This window comes from Sphaerodactylus townsendi, unplaced genomic scaffold, assembly GCF_021028975.2.
Source record: "Sphaerodactylus townsendi isolate TG3544 unplaced genomic scaffold, MPM_Stown_v2.3 scaffold_18, whole genome shotgun sequence".
Classification (NCBI taxonomy): Eukaryota; Metazoa; Chordata; class Lepidosauria; order Squamata; family Sphaerodactylidae; genus Sphaerodactylus; species Sphaerodactylus townsendi.
In genome coordinates, this window is record NW_025950341.1 from 4,505,154 (window position 1) to 4,531,714 (window position 26,561).

The window sequence follows — 26,561 nt, forward strand, 5'->3', positions numbered from 1 at the left end:
AGCTGGTTCATGGTACAAATATCACATCTCTCCAGTATCTGGCATATTCTGATTAAAGAGCTTTAGAAGAAACTTGATGGCGAGTTTAGGGCTCCAGAGAGCAAATCCGTCACACTGGAAACAGTTCCCTTTCTCTCCTGGTAGCTAGACCTGATGCAGTGTTCCCTTAAACCTTTGATATCTGAGGTGCTCATTTTCAGATTAAAATAGGAGACTTAGTTTTCTCTTCATACTTGAAACGATAATGTGTTTTTATGAGTTTTACCACTTCTGAGGGGTGAGATTTTTTTCCACGGGCAATGCTAGGTTTAATTTCCTTCAGTGATGCTGACAAAATTTGTAATTACTTTGCTCAGAGGACAAATTCACCTAGGTCACGTATATTAGGAACTGAATGTAATTGTCTTGAAAAGTTCCAAATTGGCTTGTAATATTAAATGAGATACTACACGTGCACAGAAGTTTAAGTCCGTTTTCTGTCCGGTTTAAAGGCATTGCTCACACTAAGCTATACAGATGCTCTGAAAGGGAGGCTTTTAATGCTCTATAGAACTGTCAAACTGGCCTGGATAGCCCAGGCTAACCTACTTTCTTCACATCTAAGAAGCTAAGCAGGGTCAGCCCTGGTTAGTATTTGGACCACCAAGAAAGTCCAGGGCTCAGAGGCAGGCAAAGACAGCTCACCTTTGAATGTCTTTTGCTCTGGAAACCCATTGGAGTTGCTATAAATCGGCTGTGACTTGACGGAAAACAAAACAAAACAGCAACAATAGAAATAAAACCCTTTAGTCATTCCTAGGAACACGCTAATGTTTTTTTTAGGGGAGCGGGGAACCGGTCCAGTATTCTTCAGTTTAACCAAACTCTGGGGGACTTTTCAATCCACTAAAAGCTTTTAATGTATTTTTTACTCACTATCCCCCTTGGCCCATATTTTTTTTGGTTTTATGGCCATGGCCAGACAGCAGTAATATAAAACATTGTTCCCTAAAGACTTGTGGCGAAATACTTAATCTAGCTTTACTGAGCCCCTTGCTCAGACCCGGGACTCAGAAGCTAAGCAAGGTCGACCCTGGCAAGTATTTGCATGGGAGACCTCCAAGGAATACCGGGGCATGATGTGGAGGCAGGAAATGGCAAACCACCTCTGAACATCCCTGATCTTGAAAACCCACCAGAGGTCACCATAAGTCAGATATGATTTGATGGCCCCCCAAAAAAATCTTTCCCCTTGCCCATTTGACCAGGGTCTGGAATGGAACCCATTGTTAGTCTTTGCTATGATGGAATCACAGTGCATCCTGCCAAAGGGATGTCAAATAATAGGAACCTCTATTATTTGAGGGGCAGAGATGAAGGGTGGATGTGTCCAAAGTGGTCACTTGCAGCCCCATCCAAAGGGCGGGGCGGGGCGCAAATGTCTCTTTGAAGCTGACCCGAGTTTGCCCACCTCGCCAGTGCATTTGGCAAATCTGCTGGTGGAGAGGGCAACCTGAGATGCAGGTGGGTGCTGCAGACCTCTGTGGTGCCTGACCCGGAAGGATGTCTGGTGTTCCACCTCCATTTACATCAGGACAGGACAGGGTGTTCCTGGCTCCCACCTAGGCTTTTGGGCTGTAGGCACAGTGTTGTAAGTCCATTCGACATCATAGAAGGCCTTCAACCAGCCGAGGAGGTTTGTTGTTTTTCCCGTCTTCTTGCAGCTGTCGAAAACACTCTGGAGGTGTTGGGGCAACGTGATAGTGGTGCTGTGTTTTGCTGCCTTGTGCTCTGGATGGGGCTGTTGGTTTCTCCAGGGATGCTCCAGCCCCCCTTGGTGGCACACAGTCACTGGCTTAGGTCTACACAAGCTTTCTCTATCACACTTACGCCATCACTATTCACTGTAGTAGCAGTGTTTCCAGCCCTGGGGTAACTAAGTTTGCCACTTCCAGGTATGTGCTGAAGATCTGGGATTATAACTGATCCTTAGACTGCAGAGATCAATTCCCCTGGAGGAAATGACAGATTGGGAGGATAATCTCTGTGGTGTCACATTCCTTCTGAGCTCCCTCTTTTCTCTAAACTTCATTTTTTCCAGGCTCCTCCCACCAAAATCTCCAGGGATTTCCCAACTCAGAATTGATTACCCTAGTTGAGAAGTTGAGGCGGGACTACTGGACTTCATGTCAGTTTTCTTAACAGCAGCAAGTCATGGATTGGCAGGGCCATTTCAGATTTGGGAAATAGGGCAGGGAGGAGTCTTAAGTCTTCTTTGCAATGGTCCCATTGAAAATTTTGGGCCTCCTGTGCCTGAGAATTTCAGTGGAAGCAGTGAATTTGTAATTCTTGAGGCTGAGATACTAACTTTTCAGCAGGCTGACAGTGAATCTTGCTAGAGCTGGCTTTGAATGTGAGTCTCTTGGGTCCACCACTAATATTTTATATTCTGGACAAACTTGATTCTTGCTAGATTAGAACAGGCGCTAGCAGGGCCACCCCAAGGATTTAGGGCATTGTAGACTAGGGCAGGGAAGCTGCTGACCACACTTCTTGCCCACCTCCCCCATACTGTGGGAAGGCTGGAAGATACTGTTCACCCTCTGCACCCTCACCATAGAGTGGTGAGACAATTGCGCCTGACCTCCTCATGCCATGGAGAGGCAGGAAGAGTCTGCCCACCCTCCTTATCCCTCCATACAACTGTGTGTGTGTATGTGTGAAAATGCTACCTGTTCTCCATCTGTGCTGTGGGGGAGGAAAGAGACCCACATGTGCCTTCTAGGGCTGATGATTGTTTCAGCTGATCCTAATGCCATGGGTATGTTGGGCAAAGGGAGGGAAGGGGTGGCATGCAAGGGAAGGGGAGTGAGGGGAGGGAGTAATGGGTGGCATGCAAGGGAGGGGAAGGCGGGGGGCCTGGCATCTGGACATGGCCTACCCATCCTAGTGGAGGGAGAGAGAGGGGAGTGAGGGGTGGCATGCAAGGGAGGAGGGGGAGGGGAGGTGTTGAGCAAGGTGGAGATAGGGCTGGTTGGTGACCTTTCACCTTTGGCACCATATGAGATTGCCTAGGTATCCCTAGTGGTTCGGCTGGCCCTGAGTGCTGAAGTGTCAAAATTCCAAATACTCAATTTAAATATTAACATTGGAATTCAAAATGTAGCACCTGGATTTTGAAATGGACATTTGCCATCAAAATTCAGGATATGCATAGTTTGATTGGCTCAGTGAAGGAAGGTTCAAAGACCATTTTACTTTGTTAACAGCCCAAGCCTTCAAGAGTCTTGATGAATTCATTGGGTCTTACTCTCAGGTAAGTATGCACAAGGCTGCAGTATTCAGCTGTTGTTCTGCACAATTCTGAATGCTATTGCTCCTCCTTTGTTGGATTCCGTCAGATTTATTGCTGGATGTCTGAGAGTGTCACAGTTTGACTGCTTTATGTCCCGTCCTGTCAAATTCTGATAGATCCTGCAAGCCAGCCCTCGTATGCTCCAAATGTTCACTGCTGCACAGTCTCTGGATACCTGATGCGCATGCCGATATTAAGCATTTGCTGATCTAAAGAACATTCCTCATCAAATTTAGCAAATTGTTCAGAGAATTGGAGTCAGTTTTTTTTTCTTTTCTAAGTAAGAGGATTTTATATTGTGTTCTCTGCTGGAATGTGGTAAGTGGTCCCATAAGAGGATAGATTTGTGTTACGGTGCAGTTCTAAACAGACTCACACCCATCTAAGCCCATTGAGTTCAGTAGATTTGGAAGGGAGTAACTCTACTTAGGGTTGCACAGTGCGTACTGGAGCCCCATAAGTCGTCTTCCCATAGGTGAGACACGCTGGTAGTGAGTGATTTAGTCATTCGCCTTATGAGGCACTGTTAAGGTTAAGAATCCAATTTGAAGAGCCAACAATTCCACTTATGCTAATGGGGCTCCGGCTGGATAATAAGGAAAAGATTTTAACGATTCATTTCACCTTTACGCGGTTTGCTCCTTATTAGTATTGCTGGGCCCAGGCGCTTCTTGCATCTTCAAGCAAAGCACATCTGACACCTAAGTGTTTAAAGTAACTCATGTGGAATCTCAAAACTTTTGGGTCACCAGCGATTTCCCTTAAAGATTTCCCTCATTTTACAGGCACCAGAGGATACACTGCCATAAATTGTATTGAGGTTCCCTGACCCATTTTACACATAGATATGATATTGCGGAACTAATATTCCCAAGAACTTTGGAGCCCAATTCGGCTCTGGAGCATAGCACAGGGGAAGGAAAAGCTTTCATCTCTCCCCCCCTCCCTCCTGGCCTACATAATTTTCCTGTGTAGAAATGGTCATGGGGGTGTATTTGACCCTCTGTGGGGCTCAGTTACCCTAAATAGGCAGTTTTCTTTTAGTTGGGGGAATTAGCTTGAGACAGAGAGTGAAAGGAGTAACTGGAATCGATAACCTCTGTATGCCAGGATAGTCCTGGTTGAAAACTCTCCAATGAGCAGGCAGCTGTATCATTAACATATGGTTTTATGAAAGAATAAAAATAGTAAAACAATAACACCCACCCACACAAAGCATGCAAGAGCTGACTAAGGGAAAAAGGAGGAAGTTGAATAGGGTTTAGGGATGGGTGATAGTTACCAGCCTTGAAGAGGCATCCAGGGAAAGCAGCACTGAAAAGGAAAAGGAAGATGAGCAGCGTTTCCAGGAGCAAAGGAAAGAGCCCACACGCAAGTAGGAGTGCATGTAAGGACCCCAAATATTCACTCTGTGAATGGCCTAGGGACCAATATTTATACCCCAAGGCAGATCTTGAGGCAGTATTGGTAAACTGGTAGGAAAGCCCGAGACAAAGAATTGATTGCTTTTCTGGAGTTCCAGCAAAAAGATAGGAGGGGCTGGATGAGTCCTTCAAGACCAAGAGAATGCCTGGGCTATATTCTTGAATACTGATTGGTTGCTGGGATGGTGCAGACAAGATAAGTAACGGTCTGCTTGGAGTGCTGATTAAATCACCTTAGGGTGATACATTGGAGATTAAGTGGTCCCATTGTCCAGCCAGGCCCACCTCAGGGCCAGAGGAAAAGTTCAGAATCTATTCATCTTCCTGCTCAGACTTGACACATAAGATGAATCCCAAAACATTCTGAGAGGCACCCATTTTTGGGGGGGCAGTGTCTTGTTATGCCAGCCTTTGGCCCCCATACCATTGTGGCACCCCCTAGAGGTGAGGGGGCTGATTGCTTACAACTCCTCCTGCTCTGTAAAATGGGTCAGGGAACCCATTCGTTGTTGGTTGAATGTAAGTTTTTAGTGTATTTTAGATTATAAATATTATTTATAACTTAATTATATCAGTTTGATTTTAATACCAGGTGTTATACCACGTGTTTTTCAATCTTGTTTTGGATCTATTCTTTGATGGAATTATTAACTGTACTTTGTACATAGCTGTTGGTCGATTACCATAAATAAATAAATAAATAAGTAGATCAGGGAACCCACAATACATCTATGGGAAACTATCCTGTTATTTCTTCTCCCCCCTCCCCCGCAATGTCTCCATTTTAGTAATCCCAATTTGTTTAATGTCCTTTCATGTGGTTAAGTAAAGCAACAGCTCCCCCCTCCCCATGACAGAAAAGCAACCTTGGTGTATATTTGAGGATCCATTACTGTTGATCAGTTAGCTCTAATGCACTTGAAACTAAGCCATGGTAATGTAGTTGTAGTTATAGATATTTTGAATGGACTCTTAATGGATTTTGTGCCAGCTTCATAGTGCAGATGGAAAACTCAGGGTGGGGTCAGGAGAAGATTCTGTGTATGCTCAGTTTTGAGGAATCCCAGGTAACCCTGTGGCTAAATGAACTAGTTTACTGAGACAGCCAGCATAGGGTGTATAATTCAGACTGCAGAAAAGGTGGTGGCAAGAACATTTTCGAATGCTGGAGGTTTTTTTTAATGCTCTTGGCACAGCAGTGAATGCAAGCTAAATTTATCTTGGACAGCGGGGAACTCAAAGCAGGAGAAGGGCTGGCAGGTACCACTTTGATGCCTTCCTTACCTGTTCTCTTTACCAGTTTGTGGTCTTCCACTCCTGCCCTGCAAGTCATAAAAGCTAGTGCGTGTGGATCTATATCCAGAACTTTATGGGGGCTGTTTAATTTTGTGGTGCGTTAATTGTGTTAGAAAATACGAACAATGACCTTTCCTTGGGTGCTGTGTGGTTTCCGGGCTGTATGGCCGTGTTCTAGCAGCATTCTCTCCTGACGTTTCGCCTGCGTCTGTGGCTGGCATCTTCAGAGGATCTGATGTTGGGAAAGCAAGTGGAGTATATATCTATTGGAGTGTCCAGGGTGGGTGGGGAAACCTTGTCTGTGAGTAATAAAGGCGGCAACCAGGTCAATAGTTGAGGGCATCTGAATAGAAGTATGAGTAACAATGAAGACTATAGCCTGGGAGTAACCCTGTAGATAGCAAAGTCACTGGTGGGAGCATCTGAATAGAAGTATCCTGGCCTTTGTTTCTTTTTTTGTCTATGGTCATCCTGTGTGTTTGTGTAAGGAGCTGGTTTGACACAGTCTTGACCCTAGTATTTGTCAACACTGGCGAGCCAAAGTTCCTGTATTCATTTTTCATAGTTTCTCTTCCTTCCTGTTAAAATTGTCCATGTGCTTATGGATTTCAATTTAGCTTCTCTGTGTAGTCTTTACCGTAGTGGCTTTCAGGAGTGGTCCAGAATTTCTGTTTTCAAATAATCAATTCTATGTCCAGGTTGGTTTATCATGTGTTCTGCTATTGCTGATTTTTTTTCTGGCTGAAATAGTCTGCCCAGTGCCTTTTCGTCGATTTCTTTGATACGTGTCTGTGCCAATGCTGCGTTTGGTGGTTCCTATGTAGACTTGTCCACAGCTGCATGGTATGCTTTTATAGACTCCTGCAAGTAGCTAAAGGATCCCTCTTATCCTTTGCTGAACGTAAGCATCTGTTGAATTTTTCTTAGTGGAGTCTGTATTATAGATTGTTTTGTAGGTTGTGCTTCTTTGCATCGAGTTTTCCTATGTCGATCAATTGGTTCCCTATTGATGTATAGGTAAGAACACCTTCCCTCCTAGATGGTAGTCTTTTATCTTTGTCTCATGTGGCTTGTTCTTGAGATCTTGCAAGCCCTTCTGATTTCTGTATTAGAGTAACCCATTAGCCTGTAGAGCCCTGTTTAGGTGATTCAATTCATCTTGTAGGAGGTAAGGTTCACAGATTCTGCTTCTAGCGATGTACCAAAGGATTCTTTATGGTGTCTCCTTTTTGCCCTGGATGGTGATTTGGAGTTTTGTTGTAGATATCTGTCTGTGTGAGTAGGTTTTCTGTATACTGTGTGTGTCCCAATTGCTGGTTTTGGTTTGCTTGGATGACTAAAACATCTAAAAAATGGCAGTTTTCCTTCATTTTTCTTTTCTCTCCATAGTATTAATTGGATGTTTGGGTGGATCTTGTTGATATGGTCCAGGAACTTGTTTAGATTCTTCTTCTCTCCATGGCTCCAAATGGTGAAGATGTGTCATTCCACATAATGGAGAACCATATGGTGGGCTTTTGGTGCTTGCTGTTTTCAGGGCTTGTTTCTCAAAATGTTCCATATATAAAAGAAATTTGCTATTACCACAGGGCTAAGAGGGGCTACCCATGGCTACCCCATCTTTTCTTGTTCATTAGTATTCATTATCCCACTGGAAGTAGCTGGTAGTGAGACAATGTTGAAACAGGGCTGTGATGTCTTTTGGGAATTTCTGGTTAATGAGTGTCATGGTGTCTGCTATGGGGACCTTGGTGAATAGGGACACCACATCAAAACTGATCAGTTTGTCATTGGGGTTGAGTTTGAGTTTGCTGATTTTTTCAATGAAGTGAGTTGAGTCCTTAATGTAATGTGTAGTAAGTCCAATATGGATTTGTAGTTGTGTGGCCAGAAACTTTGCCAAATCATATGTAGGAGATCCAATTGCACTCACAATAGGTCTGAGTGGAGTGGAGTCCTTGTGGATTTTTGGGAGTCCATAGAGTCTAGGAGGGTATGCTTCTACATTAGAATATAGACCTGAATGAATTATCATTTATTTTTATGCACTGCCTTTGTCAAAACCATTATTTTGTGTATTATTGAATAGGGTGCTTTTCTACAAGAGGATTTATGTCAAAATGTATTTTTTTTACTTTCAAATGGATGTGGGGGAGCAGGACTAGGTAGGCACTAGGACGCAGGTGGAACATTCTACAACAAAGATAGTCCGACATGCTTTGTTCTGTGACAGAGGAATATACAATCTACTAGCATCTTTATGTGAAACTGAATATATCCTTCGCTGGCTTTTGAAGCAGGAATGTAAATACAGGACCCTCTTCTTCCATACGTCCCTATGCACCAACTGTTGCCTGTCCCACAACTTAGTGTGATTCAGCTGGCATTGAACAGACACCAAGCCTTTCCCATTATAGGGGCTCTTATGGAATAGGCTCTCTGAACAGGTTAAGGGGCCTTGTTTTTGAAGATTTTCAGGATGAACTACAAGGTCTGCCTTTTTGCCAGTGTTTTTAAAGGGATTTGAATGGCAGACATCTTTTAAGGGTGGGAGAGGGGTTGCTCTTTTATCATTGGTTTTAGGTGGGGATGTTGTAACTATTATTGTAAGCTACTTTGAACCAAGAGAAAAGGCAGGATATAAATGTTTTAATAAAATAAGCAAGCCAGAATGTTTGCCTTTAGAGGGGAAAAAAGTTTACTTCAATATTTAGCCTTGAAATTGATTTGATTGAGATTATTATATAATACCTGCGGCTCAAAAACACTTCCAGCAATGTTTTGTTCCTGCATATGCAGTTAGAAAGAAGGAATGGACAGCAAACTGGCATCTATCTGTGCATGTAAACAAGTTTGCAAACATTTTTCCCCACCCTTATGCAACACAAGGTCAAAAATAGGGGGCAGAAAATGGAGTGAATCCCACCATCCATTAGTGATGGTACTTTTCTCCAGTCCGAGGAGCTGGGGGAGGGAGCCAACCTAACAAATTTCCAATGTCAGGTAGCCAAAACCAGACTTCTATAATATATGCCTTTTAAGCTGTCATGCTGTATTACATTTGTGAGTCATTTGGCTTTTTCTTTTTACTGTCTCAAAAGCCATATGAACATTTTGACAATCTGCACGTTTATTTGAGTTTAATCAGTTCACCAATTCCAGAGGCCAATGATTAATGGACTCAAACTTCATTCACTGTCTGGCAGCCCTCATTTTAATTTCCTTGCTTTTGCCCTAGCAGCTGCTAGTGTGGGATGAGCTTGGAATGCCCCTGGATTGCCTTTGATAGAGGATGAGATTTTGTATCCTGTTTCTGTCCTGATCCTGTCTCCACTTTTTTCTTTTAGTCAGGCCCTTGCCCAGTTTGTGAAGTTGGAAGATATCCACAGGACTGAGATCTTTGAATACTGCCAGCTGCTGGGGGACCCCAAAGCTTTCATTCCCTCTTTCCAGGTAACAGAAGCTGCCTTCCAGTGGTAGCCAGTAGGTTTAAGATGGACCGAATCCACATAGTACTGAATATTGCACTACAGTGAACCTGCACTACTGGATTTTTCTGTGTGGACTAGAGTAGACAATCCAGGAAGCAGGGGCATACCTGCCATCTAATCATGTGGGGGGGGGGCATCGGGCCCGGGCCACTCTCACTGGCTCTGGGCAGTAGACCTGGGCACCTTCCCAGCTCTGGGCGGTAGACTTGGGTGCCTTGCTGGCTCCAAGCGGTAAACCTGCATTCTGGCTCTGGCTCTGGGCGGTAGACCTGAGCACCTCACTGTCTCTGGGCAGTAGACCTGGGCACCTTGCTGGCTCTGGACGGTAGACCTGGACTTGAGAGGGGGGAAATCCAGATTTCCCCAGGCTCCATTTTCCATAGCTACGCCTCTGCCAGGAAGTAAATTATTGCTGTTGCACAGTGATTTTGCAGTGATGTGCAGGCATGGGTTCTGCTTCCAGAACCCGATGCAGCAGAGTGGAGTGTCTCCATAAATACTTTTGAGAACAGGATCTCTCCAGTTTTGTCTTAGTTGATTCTGCCAGAGATGAAGAATTGTGATTCCAGCTGTTTGATACCTTTGCATGTGTATGGCGTTTGCAACAACTCTATTCCATGATCCAAGCCATGTTTTTGGCTGCCCTAGGTTAACCCCATGCAAACGCCCTCCAGGATTACCTTGCATCTCGCAAAGTTGTTCTCGTCTGTGAAAGTTTATGTTGGAATTCAATTTTGATTGTGTTATTTGCTACAAGCTCTCCACCCAAAAAATAGCCTTAGCTATGGTGGCTGCAGTTAATTCACTGTCACACTGGAAGCAATGATTTGCCCAATCTAAGACTATTTTTTTGAGGGGGGGGACATTTAAGTAGGTGACATAATCTCAAATTAAGAATGGGATATTCTAGTGAGGAAGGGCTAGCCACAGCTTTCTATTCAAGAGCATAGTTGGAGAAATTACAACATGCAACTCCTTCTTCACTTGTCCTCCACCAACTGTATATATTCCCCTTCCCAATTCTCGTTCACAGATGTACAAACTTATTTATGCCGCTCGCCTTGTGGACTACGGCCTCACTGCTCAGGCCTTGCATTATTGCGAAGGGGCTGGAATGGCTCTCCTTGCCCAGAATGGGAACACCAACCCTGTCCTCCTACAGCAAGTTATCCAGGTGAGTCTTTGATTGCAGATGAATGAAGCTAACAAAAACACAAGTGCTGATTTATGAAGTCCAAACTTGTACAGGCTTGTTTGGTTTCCCTCTGCTGCTATGGGTGCCAATACAGTGTAGCTGCAATAGGGCTGCCACCTGACAGATCCCCCCATTCCTGTCTCCTGGCTGTGGTCCCCCATGCCCTGCCAGACCACCAGGGCTTTTTCAAATTTAAACAAAATCAGAAATTAAATATTGTTATATCTGTGTACTGACTTCTTTGAATACTTAGTTTTCATTTTAAAATCTAGCCCCTTTTGTTATGGAGATATAAAGGTATACCTCAACAATGAAATGGGCTGGAAATTTTTTTAAAAATGGAAGCTGGGAATTGAAAAACCTGATACACAGATTAGAGGGGAATGGCTGCTTCTGGCTGCTGTTTGGTCAGGGCCAGGGAAATCCAAACTTCTCCACCCACGTGGCTTTACTGCAATCTCCCCCCAAATTTCTCAGCAAAGCAGGTTTGGAAGTGATTGGAGAAAAGCCAAGGAAACCCTGAGGGGTACATGGCTGCTATGGACAATATATGTAGCTGCTGTGTATTGAATCACACCATTATTCCATCATAGTATTATCTACTCAGACTAGCAGAGGCTCTCCAGAGTCTCCAGTGGAGGTCTTTTTACATCACCTGCTACCTGATCCTTTTAAATGGAGCTGTTGGGGATTGAACTTGCCACACAGATGTCTACCATTGAACTTCAGCCCTTCCCCAAATTGAATGGAGTGGGATTTGACTATCACATGAAGCAGCAAGAAAAAAAAACCTTCCCAACAGCATTAAACTAGGGACAAATAACCAAATTCAGAAATGGTCACATTTAAGCCTGAGCTGTCATTTTCTATTTTAATTTGCACCTTGTTGTTTGGAGGTACCAAAAATATTCCTATGCCCTTTCATAACGCAACTATGAAAAAAATTATGTAGGAGAATTGTGCATGAGAATTTGTACTCTGTTATGGAAAAGTGTGAATATACACACACATGTGGTTTTGTGTGTCTGAGAGGTTTTTTTGTGAAACTGTGGTCCTTTGTGCACTTATAGTTTTTTGGGTGGCACTGTGCATTGCAGTGGCGTTTCCCTGTAATTTTTTCTTTGCATCTGAGGAGCTGCCCCGCTGCTTCCCCCCAGTCCTAGCCACCATTTTTGCCTGCCCCCTGTTTCTCCTGTTTCCAGGTTTGGATGGTTGTTTTCTCACCTGCTTCTGGATTTTTTTTAAAAAAAATGTTTCCTTGATCTGTCACTCCTGGTATAGATTGAAAGTATTTACATTAAAAAAGGAGCTCTGCTGATCCCCATAAATGTTGGTGAAACTGCATGGGTGGGTGAAGGCAAGGAGGAACGGGAAAGCTGAACAAAGCAAAACACATACAGCTCTGCTTCACTTTCCTTGTGAAGGGAAAAAAATCATGCTTTGCCCACTCGTGGAAACTGTGGGACCTCTCTCATCTGTGATGCAGTGAGTTCTGAACTGGGGGAATTTGTACACAATTTTGACCTGAAGATAATGTACCCTTGACCTGAAAAGATCAAATGTGCCCAGAAGACTCTGGTTATTATTGACATATTGCTGCTAACAGCAGGACCAGAAATATAGTCTGGTATCTTAACTGCATTTGACCCCAGCCTTGATTATGCAAACCTGGAATCCTAGGCTGCAATCCTAAGAACATTTTCATGGGAGTAAGCTCCATTGAATTCAGTGGGCGTGATTAGACCTGTTAAGACTTGCTCCCTAACAGTTCCATTCTAAGGCAAGATATTGCTTTCTAAGTCCATTGAAATTAATGGGCTTAGAAAGGTATAATTCTGCTCACGACTACAGTGTTTAAAATGCTAATGGGAATCTTGGAAGGCCCTTTTCCCTTACTTGCAATACAACAGGACGTAAATGTAAAAAATAGAATCTTGCAATTTTGTTTTGGGGTAGAGATTTGAGATTTGTTGATTTTATTTTGTGCTCTATTCATATGTTCATGTTCACCGCCCTGAGCCCTTCGGGGGAGGGCGGTATATAAATGTAATAAATAAATAAATACATACATACATACATACATACATACATACATACATACATACATACATACATAGAGTATAATACAATGTGGGGAAAACTAGCTAAGCAGGTGACTTAAAGGTTCGTCATAGAATAATAATTAGATGCTTTGATTCAGTCTTGCTGAGTTAACTATTCCCACCAATCTCTCACACCATCCAACTCTCAGTTTGGGTAGGCTAATATTTGTATGAGAATGTAATTTCCAAATATTAAAACCAGGGCTTACCATTACCCGACCTTTTGTTGAAGGTATAAATGTGCTGATCAGTCAGAGAACTCTAACTTGTGAAGTAAATTGATGGCGTGGTCCCTCCAGGGTTCTTTTGAGCCAGTCCTCCTGGAAACAGTCCCATTTATTTCAAGGAGCTAATGCAGGAGGACTTTCTTGTGCATTGTTGCTCCACCCACTCTATTTATTTCTACTATTTTGTACTGTCAGATCAATGCAACATTGGTTGTCTTGATCGCAAAGAAAATAATGTGGCTAGGTCCGTCTTCTCAAGCAATCATTGCAGCTGGTGAATCAGCCAGCGATGCAATCCTAAGCAGAGTTATATTAACTAAGCAGTGTTATACCAAGTCAAGTCAGCGGGCTTAGAATGATATAACTCTACTTAGTATGGCTATAGTCTTAAAAACACATTCTCTGGAGTTAGAAATGGGATTTTCTTCTGACTATACCTACATAGGATTGCTGCCCCAGTAAACTAATCTACCTCAGAGGGGTATGGATAAAAAGGGACAGGAAAAGCATGTATGCTGTCAAGACCCTCTTGGAAGAAAGGTGGGATAAAAAGTAAAATAGACGGAAATTATCAGGACAGGTGTAATTGGAACCCAAATTTTTTTTTTCTCTGAGATGTGACAAAGAGCTACCCACCATCTTTGGAAATTCCTAGAAATTTGGTGGTAGTCCCAGGACTGGGCAGTTTTAAGAGACAGGAAATTTAGCAGGGATGTTATGTCACACGGTGAGGTTGGTAACCCTGGGAGCAGCTGGCATAGCAGCTTCAGTTAAGAGCTTGTTTACCAGCTTAAGTGTGCCTAAGCTTGTCCATTCAGGGTTAACAACCTCTGCTTGCCTTTGACAAGGGACTCAGCTGAACAAAAATTCAGAAGAAATACAAGCTATGTAAGAAATGACATGAATTATAGAAGCAGTGGAGGTTTTAAGTAGCTAAACTTGGCACAGGCCAATTTGCCATTTTGCCTCTAATGTATCATTTGGTGATGATCACATTTGCCTAATTTATGTTTCATCGATACACAAGCAAATCTACAGGAGCGGCTGGAAACCTTTCAGTTTGAGAAGCTGCCTTGACACGTACCAGGAAGTGCACTTCTCCCATGACATGAATAATCTTCCTAATAATTGCTGAATTTGAAAAAAGGTTGTCACAGGTGTGGTACATATTGCAGTTCAGAGGAGCCATTTAGCAATCATATGCAGGGAGCAAGCTTTGTTCCATTTAGAAAGAGCAATTTTTTGCCAACAACAAATTTGCATGGAAGATTAAAGTTACAAAAATAAACCAAGCTCTTAAGGCTCCTGTAACTGACTGCAAAAAGAGAAATATGGACAGGTAAATGCAGTTCCTGGGGCAGTTGCTGTAGATGCAGCCTTATTTCATAGATGAGATTTACAGTATTTTACCCTTATGATAAAGATCAGCTTTAGTTTGGGGGGTTTTTTTTGCATAAACTTTAGTTTTTTGTATAAAACAAATGTTCTTAAATGGAAATGTGCATCCTTCTCAATTAATTTCAAAGGGAACCAGATGAGAATCATGATGCACATTTTTTTTAATAAACCATGTGTGGTTCTCCAAAGCCTCCATCCAAAGACTGTGGGTGCTGCAGCTCCCATATGGAATAACACATTTACAATGTGAACATATGAAGCTACCCTGGTTTGAGTCAGACTCTGGGTCTGTAAATGTCAGTCTGACTGTTCTGATTGGCAGTGGCTGTCCAAGATGTCCAGTAGAGGTCTTTTGCATAACATTCTGCCTGATCCTTTTTAAAATGGAGATACTGGGATTTTCTACATGCCAAATAGGTGCTCTGCCATTGAGCCATAGCTCCTTATTGTAACTTATAGGCATTTTCTGCATGGACCATATATTCTGGGATGGGGAGGTGAAACATCCCGGTTTGTGCATGACTTCTGGCCCTAAACCGGGTCCGCTCTGCAAGATTTCCCTTATCTCAGGGTTTTCAAAACCCACTAAATTGGCAGTTCGTTTGAAAAACCCCTCACCACTCCTGCTCCCATGCAAACACCGTGGGAGACGGACCGGTTTACTTTCCCCGCCTTGCTGTCTGCTCTCCCCACCCCACAGCTGCAGCCAATCAGAACGGCGGAAAAATGGGAATGTTTGTGCTTGCGCAGAAATGTGGAGTGGAAAATGAAAATAAACCGGGGGCTCATGCATAATTACCTGGAGTTCTTAATCCCAGTCTTGATGCAATATTGGGCGGCCATGCGAAGAGAGAAACCGAGACAGAAACAATCCGGTATGTATGATCCCAGTTTTCCCCTGGGATATTATGTCCATCCGGAAAATGCTATAGTCTTTGCACTCAAAGCATTTCAAGGTAAAGTTATCCCTCAACTCTCCTATTGTGTGGAGGTCTAGTGGTGGGATGGAAAGCCCCTAGACAAAATGGAAATCATCCAAAACATCTTCGTTAGGAAGATCTTAGGATTGTCCCAGGAGCCCCAGTTGCACATCTTAAGAACTGAAGTTGGGCTATTCTCATCGAGTGTCCATTTGAAATTGTTGAAATATTATATTAAAAACCAGTCAATTTACCTAAGTGTCATTTGGCTAAACTCTGTTACCAGTTTTATATGGAAAGGAATTATTATCCTGAATTGATGGCTCCCATTCTTCAGACTTATGACTTGTCCTCACTACAAGAAGATAATCTTGGGATTTTAGCAAAATTCAAGCATGGGTTTGTGAAAAGGATGCAAAAAGTGATGTCAATGTGGTTCAGAAATCTATTTTTTTTGTGGTATCCCAGTTTTAAGCACAATAGATCCTTTTCCAGATGTTTAAATGCTCCTTTTGTCAGTGCTCCCTTAAGAAAGGTCTTTACTGGAGCCCAGTTTCAACCTTCCCCTTCCAAATATTTAAAAAGTAGGTTTTGTGAGGCACCAGAGTACTCTCATCTGTTTCTTTGTGGATCTAATCAGGTCAAGGATTTTGTTCACTATGTACTTCTCTGTCCATTGTATGCTTCTAATCAGTCCAAGCTGAATTTAGTTTTGTTTGAACTTTTCCAGTTCGGACAAGGATTGAATTCAATTTTAGACAGATGTCTTTCCATTCATTTCTTACATTGTTGCTACCTTTATATTTTAGCAGTTGACATTGGGAAAAAAAGTTTAATCTTGGCGCAATCTTGTGCAAGTAATTTTTGGGCTCTGTGCTACGTAGGGAAGAAAATGCTGGGTGTTTCAGAAGATTTTTGTGCAAGTGGAACTGAGTTTTATGTTTCTGCTTGGCTGGATCCAAGCCAGTGCACTGAACGTTAGCTACTTCTTTTCTAACTAACTCTACGTTACCTACCCCTTTTCTCAATTCACTGACTTGTTTAAATTCCGCTTCTCTTGCTGTATTATAACCTTTTGTATTTGCCTGTATTGAAGAATGTTATGCAAAATTTAACACATAGTTTTTGATTTGAAAAAGACCAACACATAATTGCGCCAGGATTTAATCATAGAAGAGATAAACAGTCCAGGTTTGTTTTAAGGCAGGTCCATCATGACTCGTCTTCCACCAGCTGGCTATTTAATCCATGACCAGCTTCATATGGGGAGATGAAGAGGATGTGTAGCTATAATCCCCTTGAAGTTTGCCCTGATCAGATAAATGTTGTGTTTGAATCCAGGGACAGATTAGGGGTTCTTTTAGTTTAGCATCAACGTGGTTGTCAAACAAACTCCCTGGCAGAGGTAACAAAGGTGTTCTTGGCCAATCTGGACAGTGTTTGAAGTGCCCTCATTTAAAATACTGAAATTCTTCCAGCCACCACTCAAATCCCTGTCGCTTCTGTTGTTTTAAAGTGGCTTCTGATTTCTCTGTTGCTTAATTAGCTAACTTCCTGTTCAATTGTGGTGCGCTGGCGTACCTGAATATGTTCTGAATCAAATCTTTTCCTTTTGAAGGGGGTGGGGAGAGAGAGGAGTGGAGGCTTTAATTAATGCAGTTCTCTTGGATGCAGCTTGTGCTCATTAGGTTTTTTTTCATTTTCATGACACTAATATCGTAATTGTGCAGTTAGGATGGTTAAAATATTCAGAATTAATGAACAATCACATTTGCTGAAAAGGAAAAAAAAAGAGCAATTAAAGGCTCCCAGGCCCTGCTCAAGTAAAGGATCCGTTCACGAGTGCTGGGAAACCAGAACGGTTGAAAAGTGAGTCCCAAGGAATCATAGTGTGGAAAAATAGGCATTTGTGGCTTATTTTCAACCAAGAATACTTATAAGATCTTGTCTTGGAGAGTTCAGTACTGGATAGTATTCAATGCTGGGTAAGAACATAAGAACATAAGAACAAGCCAGCTGGATCAGACCAAAGTCCATCTAGTCCAGCTCTCTGCTACTCACAGTGGCCCACCAGGTGCCTTTGGGAGCTCACATGCAGGATGTGAACGCAATGGCCTTCTGTGGCTGTTGCTCCCGATCACCTGGTCTGTTAAGGCATTTGCAATCTCAGATCAAGGAGGCTCAAGATTGGTAGCCATAAATCGACTTCTCCTCCATAAATCTGTCCAAGCCCCTTTTAAAGCTATCCAGGTTAGTGGCCCATCACCACCTCCTGTGGCAGCATGAGTTCCAAACACCAATCACGCTAATGCTAGTGTTGAAGAAGTGTTTCCTTTTTATTAGTCCTAATTCTTCCCCCAGCATTTTTCATAATGAATGCCCCCCTGGTTCTAGTAATTGTGAGAAAGAGAGAAAAATTTCTCTCTGTCAACATTTTCTACCCCATGCATAATTTTGTAGACTTCAATCATATCCCCCCCTCAGCCGCCTCCCTCTCCAAACTAAAAGAGTCTCCAAACGCTGCAGCCACCTCTCCCTCATAGGAAGGTGCTCCAGTCCCTCAATCATCCTTGTTGCCCTTCTCTGCACTTTTTCTATCTCCTCAATATCCTTTTTTTGAGATGCTGGCGACTCAGAACGGACACCAAGTACTCCAAGTGCTTGATTCGCACCACTGTTTCTGCTTTACTATTATAAGGAGCATGACAATCTTTGCAGTTTTATTATCAATTCCTTTCTTAATGATCCCCAGCATAGAGTTTGCCTTTTTTACAGCTGCCATGCATTGAGTTGACATTCCCATGGAACTATCAACTAAGACGCCTAAATCCCTTTCCTGGTCTGCTTGACTGAGTAGCACTGGACCCCTCGTGATGCGATGTATGTGAAGTTTGGTTTTGCCCCTATGTGCATCACTTTTACATTTTGCTACTACTGAACCTGTGCATTTTTGCCATTTCTTGAAGGCCCACCCATTCACCTAATTTATCAGGGTCCGCTTGGAGCTCTTCGCAATCCTTTGTGGTTCTCACCACCCTACATAATTTGGTATCATCTGCAAACTTGGCCACCACGCTACCCACCCCTACTTCCAGGTCATTTATGAATAGGTTAAAGAGCACTGGTCCCAAAACGGATCCTTGGGGGACACCCAAGGTACAGCCCCCCTTTTAAATCCCACCTTCAGGTGAATACCTTACAGCCCAATCCAGATTAGGAAGGTGGGTGGGGATGCTGCCACTCTGGCTCCCCCCTCCCGACTCTCTCCACAGGGCTTCCCTGCAGTGTGGGAAACCACCAAACCAAAAACCACGAGCAGAAATCCCCCACGGAAGATAACGGAGATATGCCAGAAAAAGGTGGCACGTCTCCAAGGCTGGCTCCATCTGCACATGGGGGCTGGGTGAGTTGTGGAAGTTGACAAAGGTCAGCTCCACCCTCTGGCTTCCCCTGAAACGCTCCCAGCCATGCCAGCGCAGCTTTCTGTATCAGCTGGCCTAGGGAAGGCGTCAACTTATGGGTTGGGCGCCACTGAACTGTGTGGCACCCACCCACCTGGGTAACTTAACCATCTGCTGGTTTATTTGCCCCTTGTGCCAGTTGGGTGGGCACGGCTCCAGAGGTGGGTCTGCTCTGCATTCTGGATTGGGCTGTTAAAAATTTCGATGCCAAACGAGATCTGTGTTGGGCTTTCCATACATGGAACTGGCAGCAATGTTTAAAACTGAATTCTTGGATGTGTGGGTCCCCGGCACACTTGAGAATTCAGGTAAAAAAGCTCCAGACATAGACCTCCCCTCCTGAAGCATGTCTGGTTTGACCCTCAGCTATCTAATTGTATGCTGTTGTTTTGATTTGTAAGCTTCGGCTAGCCAGTCTCTAAGAGGTGGCCTATGCATTCCCCAGACTCATCAATCTACCAATTTCTCCTGCCCATGCTGACAATGTGGTTCTTGAGAAGAAGTCAGATAGACTGATGGTCACAACATTGACACAAAAGGGTCAGCACGGGTGAAATTTGGAGCATCTGTAAGCCACCGACTTGGATGTGCTTTGCATTTTGTATGAATCCTTAGCTGAGGCATTATCAGACTGTTAGCTAATTGTCTAACATGCAGTTCCTGTCAAAAATAGCCCGGTCTCAGAGGAAACGTGTATTTACTTTGCAATTCAGCTTGGTCAATACGCACCTGCTTTTTTGGCAGAGGCACTTGTATGAAACTGCTGGGGAAAATTAGCCCTTGATTAAAACTGTTCTCTTTTGATGCCTGCGATTGATACATAACAAGTTGCCGAATTTACTTGAATCTGTGTAGTAATATTTGGATGCTACCTTTCTCTAATTTAGATGGGGGCGGGATACAGGTCATGGCCCAGTTCGATCCCCAGCATCTCCTAAGAAAAAAGCACTTAGGGTAGCCGAATTAGGAAAAGGCTATTTCCCCCTGAAAACTTGGATAGTTGGTAGGCAGTTCCACTCTAAACGGAGCCGAACATCAAACAGAACACGAAATACTTTATTCAATTACAAATTAAATTGTGGATTTATGCCAGTGTACATAGTGATGGCTGCTAGTATAGATGGCTTTAATAAAGGATCAAGCATATTCATGGAGGAGAATTGGTCAATGAGGGGCATCTGCCTTCAAGGAAAACACCCAAAGAATTGTGAACACTGCTATAAAATCCCATTTGGTGTACTTGGGAAAAGAAACTTAACATTTCTATTATGGGAGAGCATGGAAAATTGAATTCTCCTGTCAACGAGGTGTGATTGATAGGTTTTGTTACCTTCAGATGTCTCCCATAAAGGGCAAAATGCTATAGCTGACTCTAGAAATTCTGCCCAGAGGGGGGATTGGTTCTACAGCCAACTGGGAATGGAAGCATTAAATCAGTCTATCAGTTTGGGAGATGGCGCATGGAGTACAGAGTATGGAGACCCATGCAAGCAACAGAAAAAAAAAACCCTCTGTCCCACTTCCTGTCATGCCAAGCCCCTTCTCCCATGAAGTGGGTGGGATTTCTGAGATCAAGAAAACAAGTCTTCATGTCCCAAATAGCCAGTATTTCTCTTTCCTTTTAATTTGCTAGAAACTGTATCCATTGCAATTGGATGTTTCCTACCCTAATCTGTGCTGGTATGTTTTGAATAGGATGCATGTTAGATTAATAGACTCCTTTGCTTAAAAGGAGTGTGTGTATTTGTGTGAGAGAGACTGCATTGTATCTTTATCCAGTTGCTTAGCAATGTGTCCCCCAGAGAGCCCTGCACTCTGCAAATAACAAGTTTCTGGTGACCCTTGGTCCAGAAAGCATCTAGCTGTCCTCAACCAGAACCCTGGTTTCAGCCTGGTGAAACACCCTGGCAAACAAGACCAGGGCCCTGCGGAAACTATCCCACTTCTGCAGGACCGGCAGGACAGAGCTGTTCTACCAGGCCCATAGTTGAGGGCAGCAATGGTTCTTGAGTCATCTTGCTGGCTTCCGTTGCCTTCCTTCTCCTTTTCCCTTCGTTTTTTTCTCTTTCCACCACGCTGAATTCTGTTGTAAAGTGTTTTTATTGTTTTGTTGGCTTTATGTTTGTATTGATATCGTATATATTTGTTGGCAGCCACTCTGAGCCTGCTTTGGGGTACAAGTTTAACAAACAAACAAACAAACAAACAAACAATAAACCACAGCTACTCAATCAAGCTCCACACGTCTCCCTTCTTGGTGATCCCAAGGCCAGGTAGGAATTCAGAGAGAGTAATTTAATCTTGGCATGGTGACAGCTTCCATCATTGACTACTATCCATGGTGACCCAAGGGGAACTTCACATCTGGAGGCAGTAAACCTCTGAAGACCAGTGTAAGGAGGAAACATAAGGTGCAAGTCTTGGGCTCCTATGCCTTGTTCACTGGCTGTCCAGGGCAGCTGTTTGGCCACTTTGTAAACAAGGATGCAGAGGTGGATGGACCACTGGTCTGATGCATCAGGGCTCTTCTTACGTTCTTATGACCTTCTTATCCAACATGACTTCCTCTGTTCAGTTCCCAATAACTACAGCTTACATGGCAATTAAAATTTGAGGGTACTTGATGCTTTTGGAAGAGCAGTCCTTGCCCTAGAGGCATCAGGATTAAGGCAGCATAGGATTTCTGTGGGATTAATAGCTTTTCCTATAGATAGGCATGAGTATACTCTCTTCCTCCTGCCTCACCATCTCTTGCTTTTTTGCATCTCCCTTTTGCTCAGTGAGTGGGATAAAAAGCTCTCAAGGTCACTGCAGGTCAAGGTCAAGGTAGTCCCCTGTGCAAGCACCAGATCATTACTGATCCATGGGGGTAACATCACATCCCAGTATTTACTAGGCAGTTGTTTGCCATTACCTTCCCTGGTTGTCTGGGTACTCATTTTACTCACCTTTGAAAAATGGAAGGCTGAATCCATCTTGAGCCGACAACCTGTGGGGATCAAACTCAGATCATGAGCAGAGCTTTGACTGCAGTACTGCAGCTCACTACTCTGCACCACTGGGCTCTTAAAGTCACTATTTGAAACAGTTATTACATTCAGCCATTTGTCTCTTTTCCCAATACCGCAGCTGGCGGAGCGGCTGAAACTCTCAGACCCACGGCTGCTGGAGAGTCCCGAACAAGATGGCTCTTTAGAACCCGATTGGCTCATCCAGCTCCGAGCCCTACATCAGCAGAGCAAGGTGGGATTTTTGGCTCTTAGTGTTTTCTTCTTTGTTACCAAGAATTTGTAACCTGCCTATCTCCAAAGGACTCCAGTGGGCTCAGGTGTGTTTTTAGCTGATCTGGCTAGTCCGGATGAACACACAGGTATTCCAGTGAATCAAGGTAGCAGGTTCCCTTGAGTATATGGGGTTGCTGCTCTAGCTTCGGAAATTCCTGGAGATTTGGGGACCGTGTTAGAGAAGGCTGGGGTTTGGGAAGGGTGCAGTCAGTGGGAGTGTGATATTGTGGAGTCCGCCCTCAGAAGTTATCATTTCCTCCAGCAGCGTGCATCTCTGTCGTTAGGAGTTGTAATTCTAGGAGAACTCCAGACTCAGCTGTGAAATTGGCACTCTGGCAATTTAAGGTTTGGCCTGGCAGAACCATTACCTGCTTCTTGATAGTTTGATTATTGCATACAAACTTTAGACCATAGTGGGATTTTCAACCTGATGGACCAGTGGGTTATGTTCTCCCTGCAAACGTTCCAACATAAGGTGGTTAAGAATGTTTTGAAGTTCCATGCATCCCAGGTCAGGTGTCCATGGACCTAATTCAGTTTTGGGGCTAATTCAGATTTAGCCCAAAGCATGCAGTGTGAGGGGGCTTGGAATTCTTCCCTACTCCTTTTCGCTAACCTGAAACAGCCCAGGGGAAGGGGTACTCTTTGCTCTGCTGGGAGAGGTACATGCGCTGTTGCCCCTCTTGTGTCACAACTTTCCACACTTTTTTTGACTGGTTGCGGGTGAAAAGTCGCTGCCCAACCAACCTGGGAGCCACGCTTACCTGGAGATCCAGGGCAGGGGAGAGGCTGAGGAGGCAGCAGGGCTGGTGGAGAGCAGACAGCTATCCCCAAGCCCCAGGTGGCTGGTGGGATCCAGGAGCTGATGGGAGGCAGGCGAGACAAGCATGGCAACGTGGAGCAGTGATCCGGGTCAAGGGCCTGGGGTGAGCTGCAGCTGGCATGAAGCCACAGCCACCGAAGGAAGGGAGGAAGCACAGTTGGGCTGGTAGCACCTCCTTCCCCCAGGCTGCAGTCGGAAGCCAGGATGGGCAAAGAGCGGCTATGGGAGGAAGATGGCCTTAAAGAGCCAGAGGGAGGAAAAGCCTGGCTCCAGGGGTGGGGCTTGGGCTGGAGGAGAGTGAAAGGATCAGGAGGGCAAAAAAAAATTACGGGTTTTTTTTAATATTGCGGGGAATGGCTGGGAAGACAGTGTTGGGGTGGGAAATCTTAAGCCCCAGCTTCCCTGTGCTGAAGCCCCAATCCAAATTGGCCCCACAGATGCCTGGGAAGTGTGGCACTTAAATACTCAGCCTTTGCTCTTGTTTTTTTTCCCCTGGGTGGTGTTGGTTGATATTTATCACAAGACTTTTAAGGAAAGCACTAACTACGGTAAGGCTGGTAGTTGAAAATTGTTGAAAGACCTCTTCTCTTGACCCATCCCCTGGTGAGAATATTGACATGTACTTAGTTTTCTGCCCTCTGACCACCAATCCACACGGGCTTTCTCAGCAATTGCCCTGTACAGCAGAGAGCAGGCGACAATTCAGTTCAGAGGAGCCGTTCATTCAGCACTCTGTGCTTTCCTGGCAAGTAGATAACCCTTCTCTCCAATAAAGAGCAATAAGCATCATGTTCACTGCATGTTAATACTTTGCTCCATAGCTTTATCTGTGGTTCACACCAGGTATGACTTTCAGCAGCTCTCCCTACAGGCTACTCTGCTTGGTTTCAGGATTTGTATAACTTGTGTTTTTCCCCCTTCTTCTCCTTCATATATTGTTTGATTTAAGGAGGAAGGAAGTCTTCCTGGTGCTACTTCCACCCAGCCAGAGCTTGTGAAAAACAGTGGATCAATACCAGGTAAGGAAACAAAGGTGCCAAAATCTTGCCCCTCTTGTTGCCCTGCGCATTGGCTATATATTTGACCATCTGCCAACCCCCTCCCTCCCAGGGTTTGACCACTGGGGTCTGATACCAGACATCTCTTATTATTAATCACCTACTGACGGTCACTGCTGCTATATTGTCGAAGGCTTTCACGGCCAGAATCACTTGGGTGCTGTGTGGTTTCTGGGCTGTATGGCCGTGTTCTAGCAGCAACGTCAGGAGAGAATGCTGCTAGAACACGGCCATACAGCCCGGAAACCACACAGCACCCAACTGCTGCTATAGTTTTATAGTTTTATAGTTTTAAGGTTTTGTATTATTTTAACTGGGGCTATTCAATTTGTTTTATTGTGTTGTTTGTTGTTGTACACTGCCCTGAACCCTCCGGGGGTAGGGCGGTTTATCAAATCGAATAAACAGACAAACAAACAAACAAACAAATAAAAATGGTATTTTGTTAACGCCAAGCAGTGTTCTCAGGTGCCTCAGATGATGTTAAAAGAAGCTTTTCTTTCAAAGACTCTAGCTGCAGTCTTATACACTTTGGAGGCTTTACTTTTGAGCAGACAAGCACAGACTTCATCTGCAAATGGATCAAGTTGTGTTAAAAAGGGATTAATTAGTCTTTGCCTCCCTCTCAAAGCCTCCTTCTTCCTCCCTAAAACTCAAGGAATTCCTTTCATAGGATGCTATGCACCAGATCCAGAATCTGGCCTTTCTGAGAAGCTTTGGAACATTAGGTGGTCATGCTTGCTGCCTAATTCTGTGTACATTTACTCAGAAGTAATCCACCGTGACCTGGATGGCCCTGGCTAACCCAACTTCATGAGATCCAGAAAGCTAAGCAGGGTCACCACTGGTTAGTACTTGGGTGGGAGACTCCACCAAGGGAGTCCAAGGTTGGTATGCAGACATAGGCAATGACGAACCACCTCTGTTAGTCTCTTCCCTTGGAAACCCCTACAGGGTTGCTATAAATCAGCTGTGATTTGATGGCACTTTATTCACAAATGACCCTTGGCAAATTCAGTGGAACACCCTCTAAAGTGAGTGTACAAAGGATTGCAGCCTTAGTCAGACCAAAAGCCTTTTCAGCTCAATGTTTTTAACTGCACTATCCAAATTCGAGTATTTATGTAAGTTTCAACAGTGAAAGATCTTGATATCACACCTTCTGTGGTCATTTGTATAATCCCAGTCAGTTTATGTTTCTTTTAAAAAAAACCAAGCTAAATGTTTGGGATTAGTTTCCACTTATCATTTCTGATGCACAAAGAAGAGGATTGTTACTGAGTCCCTTCTCCTGTGGCAGACTTTCAGTTCTCTCTTCCTGTCCACCAGGAGCAGTATTGGGCAGGGGGGGGGGGGGCATTTTGAGCTTCACTGGGAGAGGAAAAACAGGAACTATGCTCCATGAGAGACCTCTATTTGCTGATGGAGATTTTTTTACAAGGTCCATGCCTTGGAATGGATGTCAATAAGAATCTCACATCTATTTTTATAGCTGCCAAAGCTACCAAAAGCTATCAATTCTAATACCAAAAGGGATCCTTTTTGTTTAGATACTATACAATTTTTAACAGCAGATGCTGAAATAATAATAATAATAATAATAATAATAATAATAATAATAATAATAATAATAATAATAATAATAATAATAATAATACTTATGTATTTCTGTTGAGTTTCCAGAGGTTGCCCTCTGTTGGACACAGAATTTGAGCCCAAGGGCCAAACTATAGAATCTGTCTCCCTCTCCCCCAATTTGGCTCTAGCAGGGAGTTATTTGCATAACTTCAGTGCTCAGAATATTCCATGTGCGGCTTCCACTGGTGTTCTACCCAAGGAAGGCCAGCCCCTGGGCTCTCGGACTTCCACTGCACTTTTGTGTAGTGTAGGTCATTCACGTCATTGAGGTGATTTGGGGGGCAGGAGTGATTTAAAGTTTCCCTCCCTGCTGCACCTCTTGAAAGCCTCTTGGGGGGCAGCATGGCACTGCCTTTGCTGCACTGCCTTCGCCTTCTGCAGCGATCAAAATTGTGCTGTTAGTCATCCATTGATTTAGCTGTTGACCTTGGTCAGAGGTCATTAGGTCTCATACTTAGTTCCTGATCTGCAAATTTGGAATAATAATTATTTTCTCCACCAAACTCCAGATATGGCTCCATATTCTGAGCATGTACAGAGTCAAGGTTGTTTGGGGGATTTTAGGCAACATCCTTCTAATCAGCTGCCTCCTGTGGAATCAACTCAGTACCAGCCAAGCTTGGACCAGAGACTGCATCTCCATCCTGGATCTGACTGCCCTGCAAATGCAACTGTTACCAGAGATGGAGAATGGAGAGTGGAGCAACATCAGCCAAGTTCCTTTTCTTCTTCAGGAGGACTTCCAGATGACCTCTCCTCACATCTGCGCCAGTCATCAGGTAGCGAGGACTCTCTCAATGATGCAGGGCAGTAACCTGATCTCAATCCAGAAAGCATTTATTTACCTAGAAGTTCCTTGATTTAGTGGGGGGTGAGGTAGTTGGGTCTTCTCCTTCCCATTCCCTTCTCT

General features: G+C 43.9%; 1 protein-coding gene across 1 annotated transcript in view; it reads left to right on the plus strand.

The window, feature by feature from the left end:
• The window catches only part of SEC16B (SEC16 homolog B, endoplasmic reticulum export factor), a 70,457-nt gene that overhangs the window by 31,399 nt on the left and 12,497 nt on the right, over positions 1-26,561 (plus strand). The window contains exons 15-19 of the mRNA XM_048482520.1: positions 9,402-9,507; positions 10,579-10,719; positions 21,978-22,091; positions 23,905-23,974; positions 26,161-26,430. Of these exons, the coding sequence (XP_048338477.1) occupies positions 9,402-9,507; positions 10,579-10,719; positions 21,978-22,091; positions 23,905-23,974; positions 26,161-26,430 (701 nt within the window). The remainder of the gene's footprint in view (positions 1-9,401; positions 9,508-10,578; positions 10,720-21,977; positions 22,092-23,904; positions 23,975-26,160; positions 26,431-26,561) is intronic.